General features: G+C 39.0%; 1 protein-coding gene across 1 annotated transcript in view; it reads left to right on the top strand.

The window, feature by feature from the left end:
• The first annotated feature begins 2,311 nt into the window (after window positions 1–2,311).
• The window catches only part of ABCD3 (ATP binding cassette subfamily D member 3), a 64,788-nt gene continuing 49,686 nt past the window's right edge, over window positions 2,312–17,413 (top strand). Inside the window, exon 1 of the mRNA XM_037037248.1 lies at window positions 2,312–2,546. Within this exon, the coding sequence (XP_036893143.1) occupies window positions 2,437–2,546 (110 nt within the window). The 5' untranslated portion in view covers window positions 2,312–2,436. The remainder of the gene's footprint in view (window positions 2,547–17,413) is intronic.

Consider the following 17,413-nt stretch of genomic DNA (forward strand, 5'->3'; position numbering starts at 1 on the left):
GGCAGTTTCTCTTAAACAAAAGGTGTTAAGACCCACTTTTCCAGACTCCCTACTACACATTAATAGAATATATATGATACAGAAGTAGCACAAAAGAAGTTAGCACAAGTGATTAACTTGGCAGGAGTTGGGAGGGGGTAGGAGGAAGTGGTCAGAAAAGAGAGTTTGTAGTATGAGGCCATCAATACCTCACTTTAAAGGCCGAACTGAGTCGGGAGGGAGGCTGTTAGGGCAGGAAGACTTTGGTATTCCAAGCAGAGGGAAGAGCGTACTCAAGGAAAGACAGCAGCGGGGACTACCAGTGTGCTTTTCTCCCAGGGCAGAGGTAGGATACACCATCTATGGGAGGGGAGGAGTGCCAAGATAGGAATTCAAAGAGGTGGGCAGAGCTTATATCATAACTGCCTTTGTGTAAGTGACTAAGGATCTTGGAGTTGATCTTGGTGCTGAGAAACTAGTGAGGACTTTATTCATTTGCATCTCATTATCTCTCCCAATAAGCACACACCACTTTTCTGTCCCCAATCTTAGGTAAATATTATCATCCTCTCAGGCAGGTGACCGGGAAATCTCAGAGTTGTTTAGAGAATTTCTCCCCGTTAAATAACTCACCCCCAACCTTTTACTTAGATTATTTCAAGAGTGTTCAAACTGGTCTCTCTGCTTGATGTTTCCTCCTTCTATCCACCCTACTCACTGCCGCTAGAATGGTCTTCCTCAAATAAAGGCTGAGGTTACTATTCATCCCACACCTGAATTAAATATTAAACCTTTACCTCCACTAAATATTGACCTCCATTAAACATTTCAACCTTTTCTCCCATTTCACACCCTTCCTGAATTTCCATCCACAACAGACTTAATCATCTTCCTGCATCTGCTTTACATCTTCTTATCACTCTATCTTTGCTGTTACTATATTTTCTCCTAAAGCCCCTTTCTTCCATCAATTTTTCAAGCCATGGCCTAAATCATATTAGCTACATAAAAAAGCCCCCAAATTTAGTGGTTTAAAACAATGATAAACATGTGGTACCTCCTACAGCAGCGGTGTCAAACTCATTTTCACCAGGGACCACATCAGCCTTGCTGCTTGCTGCCTTCAAAGGGCCAAATGTAATTTGAGGACTGTACAAATGTAACTACTCCTTACCTGTTAAGTGAGAGCTCCAGCTGCCCTGGGTAGAAACAAGGGGCCTGGCAGGATAAAACAATGTGGAGGGCCGGATTTGGATCCCCTGGCCTTGGTTTGCCACCTATGCTTTAACACCTAGGCTACTGTAATATGCATGTATATTATACAAGGTTTTATGTGCTCAGATTGACTGACACACATTGCTTTTCTCCAGTGTCCTCAGCTGAAGACAGGAACTCCCTGTTCCTGTACCTATGTCAGTGTAAATGCTAAGAATAACGATTTCTGCATTGTTAGGGCCAGACAGAAGAATGCTATAATCTGTAACCGCTCTTCAGATCCTGGGAGCAAAGACAGCTTTAACACAATACACAATTGTTTCTGAATGTCTCTTTGCAAAGAAGTTTCTCAGTTTCTCAAACTTTTGCTTTGATAAGATCCACATAAAGAAATACATTTCATATCACTTACTCGGGCCACGCAGATACAAAAGACCGGAATAAAAATTTCAAAACAACTCCTTTACATGTGATGCCTTCTGAGATTTTATATCGTGTTCTATTCTTTCCAATTTCATTTTTAAAAAAAAGTGGTGTTCTGGACCTGCCAAACTGATTTCACAGTCCCCTGGAAATTATAACCCGCGGTTTGGAAGACACTGGCTTGGAAAAAGGTTTTCGATTTGTAGTTATTCTTCCCAAATCTCCCTACACTTCCTCGGAGCTCCCGACGGTTGTTTTCATCTTTGATTACCGAGCCCGCAGTTTTATGTAAATGTTCTGTGATGGGGCCATTCCCTTCTTCCAGGATCCTTTAAGAGGGTGGTAACGGCCCATTACCGGGGGTGGAGTGGCAGGTACTGTGAAACCCCCGGCGCAGTCCAGACCCGCTTTTCGAGTTCTTGTGAAAGCCTAGGCGTGTGTGTCCGGAGTCCGGAGTAGGGGTGAGGCTGTTCCTGCCTCAAGCAATCAGGCCTCGGAGGAGTTAAAAACGCACAGAAAGAAATTACTTGGTTTCTGCGCGCCCCCGTGTCCAACGACCTGGCGGGGGTCGGCGCCTGCGCACAGAGCACCCGGGACTGTTCCGGCCGCCGTGGTGCTGGCGCGCGCCCCCGCCCAGCCCGAGCCCGAGGTGGGCATCGGCGAGCGGGCGGCGCGGCGGCGCGCGTCAGGGGGCGGTCCTGCGCGGCCCGCACCGCCCTCCCTCCGCGCCCTCCTCTCCTCCCAGTCACCCTCGCGCTTCCTACGATAAGGCAATCACCGCTGCTACCCCTTCCTTGGCTCGCTCGCTCTGGCGGTGCCATGGCGGCCTTCAGCAAGTATCTGACGGCGCGAAACTCCTCGTTGGCGGGGGCCGCGTTCCTGGTGCTCTGCCTGCTGCACAAGCGACGCCGCACCCTCGGCCTGCGCGGGTAAGAAGGCTCGTGGGGCGCCGCTTTCCCGGGCCCGAGCGGGCGCCCCTCGCGCACTCTCCCGCCCCGCCTGGTGGCTGGAGGACCCGTCCCTTTGCCCGCGGGGTCAGTCGCTGAGAGCGCTGGCCGCGCCTGCTGCCAGGCTCCAATGTCAGGGTGTCCGGGTGTCCGGGTGTCCGGGTGTCCGGGTGTGTCCGTGGCGCCGGCGTCCTCCGAGCTCCCTGCGCCCTTGCGGGCCTGACCGGCCCCTTACTCTGCCGCCGGAGAGTGGGTATTTCCTCTGCGCCCGCTAGAAAACCTGTGCCCCTGTCTCGAGGCTGTCGCCCCCCACTCGGTCCCCAAACCACTTCGTTTCTGTTACTAACTTTCTGGGTGTGTACTAGTTTTTGCCATTTCGTCTCCTGCCACACGATGGCTTTGCTTTGTGGACATGTTTGAGGATGGGGATTGGAGGCTGTTGTGTAAGTCACTCGGCTCGATTCCCTAGCAGTCGCTTTTGAAGTCGGGAGAATGGTCCCCTTGAACTACCCTGGATCCACTTGGCAGAATTGCTTTCTAAAGTATGGTGTCTTGGAGTTGGTCGGTAAACGCCCTGACATTTCATCGGGAAAGCAAGTTTCCCTCCCCTGGCTCTGCAGGCGTGTTAGACGAGGATCGAGATCCTTTTTGATTATACTCCTCTTCTTGCCCCCTCGAAAGAATTTTAATGTTTAGGTTTAATTTAGGGAGATTATAGGATTAGAGAAAGGCGGAGAATTGAGTTACTGTTGGGGGATTACATACAATTTTTTATTTGCTGGGAAACACTTGCTTTTAGCAAATGAATGAGGTTACTTCCCAAGCATTCTTGCTAGTCACTGGATACTTAATATTAACTTTGCATACTCCTTCCATGCATTTTATTTCATTCATCTTTCTGGGCAGGTACTGTTGCCTTCAGTGTTTGGTTTGCCTAAAACATCTGATTAGTAATAGACTTTGGACTAAAACACTGACAAGTGGCCTTCCTTTGCATGAAGTTCTTACTAACCTTCTGCTGTCTTCTTTATCTTACTAAAGCCAAGCGATGGTCTTGCTCTTCCTTCCTAAATCCACTTAACAAAGTTGAAAATGATTTGCATCTTTGGACAAAAGAGCACTGTACATTTTCACGTCTATTTAATTTGCTTTTAAAAGGATTAATTTTGAGAAATCTAAAGTTTTTTTTCTGTTGGATTGCGTACTTTCAGAGCCCTGAACTGCAAGTGGAATTTATTTGTTGTCTGATAATATGCCAATAGAAAGTGTTAAATGCTGTAAAATAATTTTGAATTTCATTTTTGCAGAGAAGTATTTCAGCACATAAAACAGGTGTTTAGTATGGGTGTGGGAATTTGAGGACAACCCTTTAAGTTCGGCTTACTTTTTTTTTAAATGCTTCTTTTTTAAAAAATATTATTGCTCTTTGCTTTTTTTTAATTTTATTTTTTTTAGTTTTAGAAGGGAAGGGAAGGAGAGAAAGAGAGAAATATCAATGTATGGGTGCTTCTGGTGCATCCCCTGCTAGGAACTGGCCCCTACTGGGATCTGGCCTGCAACCCAGGCATGTGCCCTGACAGGGAATCGAACCGCGATCTTTTGGTTCGCAGGCCCGTGCTCAATCCACTGAGCTACACCAGCCAGGGGTTAAATGCTTCTTTTTTTAAAGATTTTATTTATTTATCTTTTGAGAGGAAGAGAAGGAGAGAAACATCAATGTATGGTTGCCTCTTGTGAGTTCCCTGCTGGGAACTGGGGCCTGCAACCTAGGCATGTGCCCTGACTGGGAATCGAACCGCGATCTTGTGGTTCTCAGGCCCGCGCTTAATCCACTGAGCTACACCAGCCATGGCAAGTTTGGCTTACTTTTATGATTAAAAAAAAAAAAAGCTTTGCTTTATTGGAGTATTACTTATACCCAGAAAAGTACACATATCATAAGTGTAGAGCTTGAAAAATTTTCACCAATAGAATTAGAAATTTTCACTTGTCTAATAAGCACTTAGGTCTGCATCCACCTGAGAATATTATCAGCTTCCCAGGAACTCTTTATGTCTCTTCTAGTTACAGCTAAGGTAGCTACTGTATATTATTGAGACTGTATATTATTGAGTAACAGAAGTATATTATTGAGTAACAGAAGTTTTAAACATAATCAAATGGGAACTAGTAGCAAAACAGTGTCACAGAATTTGTCTTACCAAATAATCATGTTTATTCATTATGTAAAATGTTATGAAATCTCTTTCAGAAACAGTTTTGTGGGAGGAGAATGCAGATTATGAGCTGATAAACTTAGTTTACATGACTGAGATAAAGTTATTGAATTATTTTAAAACTATTAAGAATGGTGTTGAGTGTGTCTTCCTAGAGATGTACTTCCAGAATTTTATGAATAGCTTTTTCAATTGCTATCTTTGGTATCACAGTTTGAAGATCAGAAAATTCTAACTTCATTATTTTTCTTAAAGATTTTATTTATTTATTTATTTTCAGAGAGAGCGCAAGGAAGGGAGAAAAGGGAGAAAAAGAGGTAGAGAAATAGCAATGTGTGGTTGCCCCTCACGCCTAACCACCCCCCCCCGCCCCCCCGCCCCCGTCCCCCCAGCCAGCCAGCCAGCCAGCCACTGGGGACCTGACCTGCAAGCTGCTGGGGAACCTAGGCATGGGTTCTGAGTGGGAATCGAACCAGTGACCCTTTGGTCACTCCACTGTAGTGCAGTCCACTGAGCTACACCAGCCAGGGCAACATCCAGTAAAATTTAAAGTTAGAATTTTCTGCTCTGGCTGGTGTAGCTCAGTGGATTGAGCGCAAGCCTACAAATCAAAGGATCGTGGTTCGATTCCCAGTCAGGGCACATGCCTGGGTTGCAGGTCAGTACCCAGGAGGGGACACACAAGAGGCAACCATACATTGATGTTTCTCTCCCTCTCTCCTTCCCCTGTCCTCTAAAAATAAATGAATAAAATTAAAAAATATTTTTACTGGATTTTTGGGTGTATTTGTTAACAAGGCTAATTAATTTTACTCTCTGGTCCTTAATTAAGGAAGCTGTGGCTTTTCAGCCTTTTTTTTTTCCAGTCTGTGCTATCAACAGTAGGTCTGCCTTAGGCCATATTTCTTAGAATTAAGTAGGCAATAGAGCCAGTAAAACCACTTTAAAAGTTACAATGTCAATTACTTCAAACATTAAGAGAAGAGTAACTTAATGTTCTGAGTTACTTTTTGTTAATGCAGTTTTTTCACCCTGTTAAGTTATATATACACATGTATATATGCCTTTTTATTATGGAATTTTTCACATATTACTTTTTAAGAAGTAGACACATAATAATATAATGAATTCCTCTATACTTTACCTGAGAAGTACCATTAATATCTGCAAGTCTTGTTTTATCTATAGCTCCTTGTTTCCCACCCCTTATTTTTATAGGCTTTTAGGTAAAATTTGTATATACGCTACTATATACAAATAGTTGACTATATATTCAACTGTGTATAGTCTTAGTTATATATATTTTAAATATATGGGTACAACATTCTAACACATATGTTTCATAAATTAGAACATTGTCATCTTCCCAGAAAGTTCCTTGTATTCATTCCTTGCTGACACTGTGCTAATTATTTCACCTTAGTTTTGCCTAATTATTCATTTTATTTTGTTCCTCATTTATGGGAACTAGTAGAGTATTTTTATTCATGGATAAAGGAGACCAGGTATTCAGTTCAAAGGCATTACCTGTTTCAAATTGTTGTATTACTGCGCCAGGTGCTATGGGATGAAGAGGTGGGTATGTGTGTATTACACAAACATTAAAAAAATATGACATTTTTTCCCTCAGGGAGTTTACATACTTGTTAGGGAGAAGAGATTTAAATTAGGTGAAAATGTAAGGTGGTGACACAGTGCAGTGCATAGACAGGTATTACATAAAAGTTCTGAGAAAGTTCTGAGAAAGGAAAAGATTAATGTGTTTGGGAGGAGTTAGGCAAGGCTTTATGAAGGACGTGAACTAAGCTTAGAAAAGGAGTAGGAATGGATAACTAGAGATAAAGTGAATGTTATAGCAGCCTTTATCAGATTTTTGTTATATTTTTTATTAGAAAGGGAAAAAGCTTTATGGTGCCCTTTCAATCCATCTTCTATTTTTTAAGAAACACAAATATGATCACATTTTTTTTCCATTAAAATCTTTCAGCTATTCTAAAATAGCTGAAAAAATTCTTAGCATGAGAGAATGGTGTTTATGATGTGGCACTTTACTGCTGCTCATCCAGCCGCATGGGATTAACACTCTCTGAGGACGAGGACCTGAGGACCAGGACGGCGGTCTCTGCCTAGCCCTTACAGGCTGATAGTAATCACTGTCATCCCCAGTCTTATCCCCACCCTTTGGTGTTTCTTGTCCTTCAAGACTCAGGTCAGTCAACACTTTTAGGTTTTTTTTTCCTTTTCCTGATCTCCAAACCGATGTTGTTGCCCTCAGTTCTCATGATACTGTAAGCATTCCTCTACTCTAGAAGCTACCACTGTGTATTGTATTAGATCATTTCCATGGCTTCCGCCTACACCAGACTCTGAGTTTCTTGAGGGTAAAGATTGAGTCATTTTTAAATTCCTAGTTTGCACATGTCACAGGATGGACCAATGATGTAGGATAGTTGAAAAATTTGTAGGGTGCTTGTCTGATAGGCAGTTGGATGTGGGGGATCAGTACAGACATGAGTAGAAACATTATCTTCATAAACATGATAGTTTTGTACCTGGAGTATGTCATATGAGCTAGGTAGTGGGAAATCAGTGGACCAATTTTAGAAGGCAGGAAAAGGACCTGTTGACATTGCCAGAATATTTTATGATCTTAAAAAACAAAACAAAAACTAAAAAGAGAACAAAGCAGTTCTTTTCCTTCTTATAAAATGCTTGTCAAAGTTCAGATTTCTCATCCTTGATTTCAGATCCTTTCTCCATCTGCTCTCACCTTACTTGGCTAATCTTAATGTCACTGCCTGCCAATGGGTAGTCTCTGTTCCAAATAGGCCAGCTTTGCAATGTTCTCTGAACAGGCCACACTTACTTCTGGCTTTGGAGCTTTATTCATGATATTAGTGATACCTGGAATATCTTTCTGAATCCTTTGCTCTTTAACTCTTAACCTTTAAGGGTTAGGTCAGGGTCACCCCTCCCGCGTAGTAATATTTAACAACTCTTGAATGATGATAACCCCCCTTTTAACCTTCTGAAGCATGAATTTAGATACTTTTCTTGTTTTATTTATTGCTTGCTTGACTAGTTGTGGTCTATCTAGCTGTCAGTCATCAGGGTATAGCCAAGTCCACCAGCTTATGGGGTGACCCTTCATCCTTTTCAAAGCTCCAGTCTGTAGATGATGGGAACGTAGTCTCCTCCCCTGAGTATTTCAGAGGAGTTTCAGGGAGCTTGTGTTCTTTTTTTAAAAAATAGATTTTATTGATTATGCCATTACAGTTGTCCCATTCCCCCCCTCATTCCCCTCCACTCTGCACACCCCTTCCCCCCATTCCCTCCCTTTAGTTCATGTGGAGCTTGTGTTTTTCTTAGACACACCTTACTTCTTTGCTTCTGTTCTGTTTAGATTCCACTTACATTTTGTCTCAAGTCTTTTTGATATGTCTTTTTGATACGTCTTCATTCTTTTAAAGCATCAGTCACAGAGCAGCTATTTGTAGTAGAGTTTATTGAAAATTTGGGAGTATGGCAGAGATTGTATCTCAGCAGAGTGAATAGATGGAAATAGAGACAGTCTTTTATTTACAAGTTCTTTAGACATTCCCACTGTTGGAAATCTGTTAACTATTTTTCCCCAAGTCCGTCAGCCCTGTGGCCTGTTACTGGGCCTTTTCTGTACTTGGATGTTCTCATGTCTGTAGCTTATGTGCCTTGTGCTTTCTCTCCTCTGATCTCTCTATGACTTTCCTACAGATTTTCCTTCCTGAGATCTCTTTTCAAATCAAGCTCTGAAAGGAGGTTTCACTTTTCTCAATTCCACAGTCCCACTGACTGTTTTGCCAAGAACAGGCATGAGTCAAGTGAGGGGCTGTAGGTGAATGAAACCCTTAGGGTGGTGAACTGAGAGTAGGTCTCATAGGGCCGGGCTCTGGCCCCATTTGGATCCTCAGAATAAAAATGAGGTGCTTAAGCAACCATAGCTGAAGAAGGCCTTAGAATGTTTGCTAGGAAAAGCAGCTGTGTACTGAAACCAACTAATGGCAGCTCTGGTCCAGCAGCATTGTTCTCAGAACTGTGTTGCTGTGTGTGGTCTACCATTGGGGGGAAGTGGATACAGAATGTTTGATTATTCACACTTCTCAGGTATGGGCACATTAGCATCACTGGCCAGGCATTCTTTTTCAAGGCTTTTGCACTTGCCGTTTGCCTGCCTAGAATGTGCTTTGTCCAGATATCCACACTGCTTACTCCTCCACTTTTCAGTCTTTAATTTAGACATCTTACAGTGAGACCTTCCATTGCCATTCAGTTTAAAATAGCATCTTCCACACTTTCCTGGCTTTGCTTTTCTCCTTAGCACTTCTCACTATCAAGTGTGCTATTTATTTTACATGTCTGTCTTGTGTATTATATGTCACTGTTAGAATGCATGCTTCATGAGGGCAGGGTTTTTTTGTCCGTTTTTTTTCATTGTTATTGTCCCAGTGGCTAGAACTGTGATGGCATATATAGTAGGCTCTCAAAAAATGTTTGCTCAATGACTTAACTATGGGGTATTCATTTTTTTAAGGCTCTGGTTACTGTTGTTTTAAATAACACATTTTTCTTAAATATTCTCGTCTTAAGTGTATTTCAAGCTCTTCAAGAGCTGGGCCCCTCTTATATGCATGGGTAAAGCAAGTCTTAGAAATTTTTAAAAATGGTATCATTATTTTGTAACTTGCTTTGACATTTAACAGTTGAGTGGAAACATTAAAGGCAATTTAAAAAAATAAAATATCTATCATGTCATCACCATAATACATGTTGTTTTATCTTTATTACTTTTATTCCTTATTTATATTTTATAAGGTACATGTTTTGCTGTTTTCATTTAAAGCACAGACATCTTCCCTATGTTTCTACATTAACTTCAGTATACTTTTAATGGAATACATAAATATTCCTCTGTGCAACTATATCATAAGTGTTGAGCATCTGTAATTTTTATAGGTAATATTATATATTTTTGCAAATGAACATTTCTGTGTCTGCTGAATTACTCCCTTGGAGTAAATTATCAGAAATAGGATTAATGAATGGAAGGTTATGAACTTCTCTTGGTCTATGGAAAGTGTGAACATTCTGAGTTACACAAATTACACAAGAGTTGTGCCTTAGAGTACTATGAATGAGTGCTAGTTTAATACTCTAATCATCATTAAGGGATGTTTTAATTTTTTGACTAATTTAGTGGTGTAAAATAATGTTGCAAGATATATTTGCAAGAATGCACATTTTAAAAGAATATTTTATTTATTTATTTTTTTAGAGAGTGGGGAAGGGAAGGAGAGAAACGTCAGTGCACAAGAGATACATTGATAGTTTGCCTCTCACATGCCTCCAGCTGGGGACTTGGACTGCAACCCAGGCATGTGCCCTGACCTGGAAGTGCTCGGGGACCTTTTGGTTCACAGGTCAGCACTCAATCCACTCAGCCACACCAGCCAGGGCTATTGTTATTTCTTTTGGAATGATTTTTATGAAGTATTAGAGTAGTTTAAAAATGGCATATTGTAGTCATTTCTACAAAAAAAATTAGGCATCAGGTCTTTGCCTAAGAACATGGCTTTCATCAAAAATTATTTTTATAAGGAAATCACTTTTGTTTTAGGTATCTGTCAAGAACATAGCCTTACATAATCATAAGGATAAAATGCTTTGGATAACTGTTTACTGTGCTCTTTGGGGGAAACTACTACACATATTAAGATGATTTGAAGCCTTGTTAGGTAAACTGTAGTTAGTATGTTAAAAGGTGTTTTTTTTTAAAACATGCATATGTTATCGTCTTGCTAGATTAGCAGTTCTGAATTAATGCAATTAAATTAAACTATAAAGTTGAAAATAAACCTCATCAAATTATAATTATCTAATTTGGTATTTGTGAATAGATATAGCAGTGCCACATACCACTGTAATGGTACCACAGTACTGCACATAAACATAGATTAGATTATTTACTCTATGCTTAAGAAGTTGTCCATGGCCATTGAAAATAGATGTGCTGTGTGGAAAGAGGCAATGTCTGTTGGTAAGTTATAATTTAGTCATTTAATCATCATGCTTTGTTTATGTGTCACTGCCTGTCACTGTTTAAAATATTTGAATACTTTCATAAACCTATGAAGTAAGCAACATGAGACATGCTGTCTCCACAGAAGGAAAATGATGGTCCTCTAAGGTATCTTTAGTGAGTAGGGCTAATTTGTTTTAAAATTAAATACTTTCATGCTTCAGTTTTAAAAATTAAATCTTTGTATTATCAAAATAAGCACACACTGAAAAATTTGAATACTAGAAAAAAGAAGGGACAAAACACCTGTATTGTTACCTGTATTGTGGTTATTGTCATATTTCATTAATTCTAAGATGCCCTTTTTCACATTGAAATATGTATTTTTCATTCAGCTTCTCTGAAATTAGGATGTAATTTACAGTTGATGCATTTTAGCTTTGATTAATATGACATTAGGGTATTGTTGCATTTCCTTTTTAGGGCATGTTTTAAGCTTCCTTTTAAAAATCCTATATGCCAATTTACATAAGTCTTCTCACTCCAAGATTCAGTGTTATTGTCATGCTTCAGTACCTCTTGAAGGTGAACTTAAGTTCCTAAAAGGGAAGAAATTGAGGTAGAATCAGATTCTTCCTCATTCCAGAGCAGGGACTGAAGGAAGTAGGTTGGCCTGGGAATCAGTGAACCACTCAAAGAAAGGAACCCAAAGATCATGCTGTAACTCAGAAAACACTTGAGTGCCCTTCTGTGTGTCATATGATGGGTTTTCAAATGTTTAGTGCAGAGATGAATAAGAACTATTCTCAAGAACTGTGGGGTATAATACCTCAGTTCAACATTTAGTGCTAGGTACTGAGGACACAGTGATGAATGAGATAGGTCTCTTTTCTAGATGGATTGTACAGTGGGAGAAGACAGAACTGTTTAATGCTAGTTTTGTTATTGGACTCTTGGGAAGATTAAAACTTAAACAAGTTTTTTTTTTTTTTAAGCTGTTGAGAAACTCACAGACTATTGAAAGAAAGAATCGTATCTTTTAACATTAACTTATGAGTATAGTTTTGTTGCATCAAGAAATTGGATTTAAGGTGTTTTCAACTATAGTATTAATTTGCTTCTCCTCCAATAATGTCTAAGATCTTTTTTGCTTAGTAACGGAGTGGGGTGGTGGTGGTGGTGGAAACAAATATAGGACAGAAAGAATGCATGGTATGATTTCATGTTTTACACAAATATCAGATCCTTTCCAATTTCACAACTGATGAGTTAGTATATTTCTGTATGTGTTTTATCACTGATTCAGCAAAATAGCTACTTTTTTTCCCTCCACTGGAGAAAATATCAGTGTGGGAGGAAACATAATATTTATCCATTACCTTTTGTTGAATGTTTGTTGTATGTCAGTAGGTGAGGCATTGAGATACCAAATTGAATGAACATTGTTTTGAACTCAAGTCTGTTGAAATACGTAGAAAATGTGTGTAACTCAGTACGACTAGATCTGTATGGTGGGAACAAAAATCTGTGTGAGGGAGTGCTGAATTGGGAATGTTTAATTCTTCAGGTTGTTACCAGAAGAATTTTCACATTCGCATTTGTCCTTAAGATAGATACAGATACAGATATAGATATAGATATAGATATCTATAGTGTTGTGTTACGCAGTAAAGGGCATTCTAGGTAGGGAAATCAGCATGAGCAAAGATGTGGAGTTGTGGGAGTTACGATTTGAGAAGGGACTTCAAGGACAGGAAGCTGGAGATAATACTAACTGTTTATTGAGCACTTATTCTTTTTTAGGCATTATTCTACATAGTTTACATTTATTCCTGAAAACAGTTTTTTGAGATAGTTGTTTTATAATCTTCCAATTTTCCAATCTTTATAATTTTACCGGTGAGGAATCAAAAAAGATAAAAATGGTACCCAATTCTAAGCCTTCTTGAATTTGAAATAGCCATATAGAAGATAAAAGACAGAATAAAGCATTTTTATCAAATCCTTCAGATAGACTTACATTCAAAAGAACAGTCAAGAATTTTTCAGAGGTTAAAAAAGTCTTTGTTAAATTCAAAGTGAAGTTAATTGTTACAATTTTATTGTAGTAAATTAATATTAAAATATATAGTCATGGTGTAATACTCTTAGATTTTTTAAGCCTTTTTATTGTATATTATACCACAAATACAGACAACTAAATAAAACTTAAATAATTTAATGACTTTTTTAACTTGTTTTTTTTTTTGCAAGTTTCAATGTACTTTATTTCTTCATGGCTTTTCTCCCATTAGTATTATTTGCTTTTATCTCTATTCTTTTATTCTTTATACTTCATTTAATTTTGTTGTTTTTCTAATGTTCTGTAATAGATTACAGATTTTCAGCCTTCTTTTCTAATGTATGAGTTACAGGTTTTAATGTTCTCTCTAGGCACTTTGATTACATTCCTTGGGTTTTTTGGTATGTAAACCATATCATTTTACAAACATAACATTTGATATAAATATCATTCATACCAACATATATTCTGATTTCTTTGACCCATGGCTTTTCACAGTATATCTCTTTATGTCAGTTATTTATAGTTGTGTAACAAACCACCCGAATGGCTATTATCCTCCTTAATTCTATGAATGGCTGGGTCGTATCTCTGCTGGTTTTGTCTGGTTTGTTTATGAGGCGCATTTAGCTAGAGGATTGGCTACACTGGAAAGTTCGTATCTGGTGGTTGGTACTGGTTAGTGACTGGGGTTCCTCGGTTCTTATCTACATGACTTTTTACCATCCAGCAGGCTAGACCAGTCCCTCACATGGCAGTCTCAGGCCATCATTTTCTGAGGCAAAGGGGAAAGCAGAAACCCTTTCACTACATTCAGTTGAATTAGAACAAGTCACAAGCCTGGCCCAGATTCAAGAATGGGAAAATAGATTCCTCTTTTTTAGGAGCAGCACAAACAATTTGTTTCTGTATTTAATCTACCACAATTTCCAAAAGTTGGGAAATTTTTCTTGTACTATTTTCTTTTTGTTGTTGTTATGGAGTCTAGTTTGCTAGAGTTGATTATGGTCTGGACATTTTATTTAAAATTGTTTGTAGGGATGATTTTGAGGCTTATAGTAAATATACTTTCTGTTTAAGAGGAAGGTTTTTATTAAGGTGCCTGGAAGCCATATCAGCCAGGAAACTACTTAAACCAAGTTCCCAAAGAGCACGTTCTAACATTTTTAGTATAGCATCTTAATAAACCTATACAAGACTCATATTTCAGATTTCATATTTTTGTTTCTCAATGGAGTTGTATCAAATGTCTCTTTCAGATCAACATGTCTGCTCTTGAACTTTATATTGAAAATTGTCTTCTGGCACTTAACATTTATTTTACTGGAACTTGAAATTTAACACTTTTGTAATGAGACCACTAAAAAATCCCTTGAATGCTTCTTCTACTGTTATTCTTTGTTAAGGTTGTTGGACTCACTGTCCTCTGGTCACTCAGGGTGCATTCTATTTTGTGAGACCTTAGGAAAATGATCTTTGCCTTTCAGGGCATCAGTTTCATTCTTTCCTTTTTCCTGAAGGTCTCTTTCTTTCCTTTTTCCTTTTTTACTATACTTTATTGATTATGCTATAATAGTCATCCCAGTTTTTTTCCTTTGTCCCCACCCCTCCCATACACCCCATTCCCTCCAGCAGTCCCCCCTTAAGTTCATGTCCGTGGGTCATACATATAAGTATTTTTTAACAGGTTTTATGTAATTATTTTTAGAGAGAGGGGAAGGGAGGGAAACATTAGTCTGTTGCCTCTTGCATGCCCCCAGCAGGGGACCCTGCCTGCAATCCAGGCATGTACTCTGACTGGGATTTGAACCAGCTCTTTAAGAGGTGACTCCTGAGAATCCTGGTTTCTTCTGCCACCCCAACCCCCACTGGTTTTTACAGTTAGAAGTTATGGGGACTTACCTTCCTGGTGCTGGAATCCTGGGCTGGGTGGTCTGTTTTGGGACTGGGATCCCTCGCTCCCTAGGTATCCCTCCTGATTTTTATCCACCACTTGTGGGTGTGGGATGGCCATTCTGTCTCCATGCCTCTCCATGCCTCTCCATGCCTCTGCCTCCTCCCCTCCTGCCTGTCTGAGTGAATGTGACTTCTTTGATTCCTTGATTGTTGGGCTTCCATACATCTTGATTTTCTGACAGTTCTGACACATCTTGCTGTGATTGTGCAAGGAGGCAAGCTGTATTTACCTACGTCTCCATCTTGGTCGGAAATGAGAAGTTTTCTAAGACCACCTCCTCTACCCTTGTATAGTTCTTTAGATCTCTGCTCCTCTTCTTTCATTTTCACATTCAGTTAGTTCCCAGCTCTTACCTATTTCTTCATCCTGTGGTTTCTAGCAATTCTGAGTCTTTTCATTCTCATAGCTGCCAGTGCCTTTGTGCAGGTCTTCATCATCTCTGGGCCCGGATTGACGTGGATTGTGTGATCTCCAGGCCAACTTTGTCAAAACCACGATACCAGTTGTGACCTATACCCTAATGACTTCCTCAAATCTCTAGTTCTCTCTTTTTTCCAGAGTCCCTGACTTAAAAATCTCTTTTTAAAAGTAAGGTATCTGTATCTGGATCTACTGAAATATTTTAAACTGGACATGTCTTTGTCTGAATTTACCTGTCTACTCCAAATCTTTTTTTTTTTACAACTTCTTATACTGAACATGGGCCTTGACTTAGTGAAGGTATCGTTAAGGCCTAGAGAGGCCTAGAGATGATGGATCTAATGATGCATTGTATAGGGTCCTCACTTAGAATTTTCCAATTTTGTCTTTTCATTGTAGTAGTAAATTATAAATAAATTAGTAGGAACACATTCTGAGTCATCTAAAGGACTACCATACTATTGAAGATGTTTGTGCCTATATTTACATATGAATTTTTGCTAAGTGATCATCTAAAAAGCCACATGTATGATAAACAAATCTACTGCATTAGAACTTGCATTAGGCTGAAGTGTAGCAATGTAAACTAAGAAAATCATCTTCAGTTTTTGTACTTATACTGAATTATTTTGCCCTCTTTTTTTTTGTTCCGGCAATCTAGGTTAAAGATTTTTTTTTTAAAACAATGCCTCGGTATATCGTGAGGCAGATTTTTTTAAAATAATTTATTTTATTTTTTAAGATTTTATTTATTTATCTTTAGAGAGGAAGGGAAGGAGAGAGGGAGAGAAATATCAATGTGTGGTTGCCTCTCGTGCGTCCCCTGCTGGGAACCGGGAACTGGCCTGCAACCCAGGCATGTGCCCTGACTGGGAATCAAACTGCGATCGTGTGGTTCGCAGGCCGGCACTCAATCCACTGAGCACACCAGCCAGGGCAGTTAAAGATGTTTTAATAGAATTTGTAAGAAACTGAAATCTTATAAGGAAGCTTTGGTTTGAAATCATGACAGTGACATAGAGCTACAGTAAAGTACCATTTTAATTGTCACAGAGTGGTAAAAGAATAGAATGTATGTGTAGATTATGAGTTCAGGCCAAGAGAAGGCCTTGTAAGAAGTCACAGTACACCGAACACAGTACTTCATGGAAGCCTGAAGAGTGAAAATTGATGGGAGAGCTGACTGATCATGTAGCCCTTTGGGAGTGTGTGAATGTATGTTTATACTTGTGTATGAGTGGTCGGGTGTATGCATGTAATGTGTATGTGTATATGTGTCAAACATAAAAGTAAATACTTAGTTTTGTGAGCTGTTGCATTGCATAGAACCCCATTTGTCTCTGTAAATATCAACTTTTAACATTTATTAGCAGTAAGTGCTGTCAGTTTTCATTGAATATTTGAGTTTTTAGGATTTTGTTTTGGGATATATTAATAAATTTAATTATCCCATCAACATTAATAAAGCAGTGATTTAAATCCAGTTTATCGTTTATAAAAAATGAAGATTATAAAAAATCTTGGACATCAGCTGCAACATGCAATACATAATTCTTTTTTTTAATCTAGCATTGCTGATTAGTTGCAGCAGTATTATCTCATGTATCACTTTAAATGAATGTTGATCCCATTTTTATTGGCATTATAATTTTTGCTTGTTTTTAAATGATAAGTTCTATTTTACGATATAGAAGAGCTGTAAATAAAAGTTATGTAATCGTAGTCTTATGCTTATATTGGGTTGGCCAAAAAGGCCATTATGTGTTTTTTTTATAGTGGCTGTAGTAGTACTTACTTGTCTTTATCTTCATTAAAACAGTTTTGTTAGATTGTATTGTGACAGCTGTCATATCAGTGTCATTTTAAAGAAAACCTATCAAAATTGGTGAATTTTTGTGTAGCCATTTTAATAGTGAAGATGGAAGAAAATATGCAATATTTTTAGTGTTTATGCTTTATTATTTCAAGAAAGGTAAAAACTCAACTGAAATGCAAAAAACAATTTGTGCAGTGTATGGAGAAGGTGCTGTGCTGTGACTGATTGAACATGTGAAAAGTGGTTTGTAAAGTTTCTTGGTACTGTTGACATTTGGCAAATTAATTCTTTGCTTTGGGGCTGTCTTAGGCATTGGAAGATGTTTA

This window comes from Sturnira hondurensis, unplaced genomic scaffold, assembly GCF_014824575.4.
Source record: "Sturnira hondurensis isolate 20B ecotype Veracruz unplaced genomic scaffold, ASM1482457v3 Scaffold0022910, whole genome shotgun sequence".
NCBI lineage: Eukaryota > Metazoa > Chordata > Mammalia > Chiroptera > Phyllostomidae > Sturnira > Sturnira hondurensis.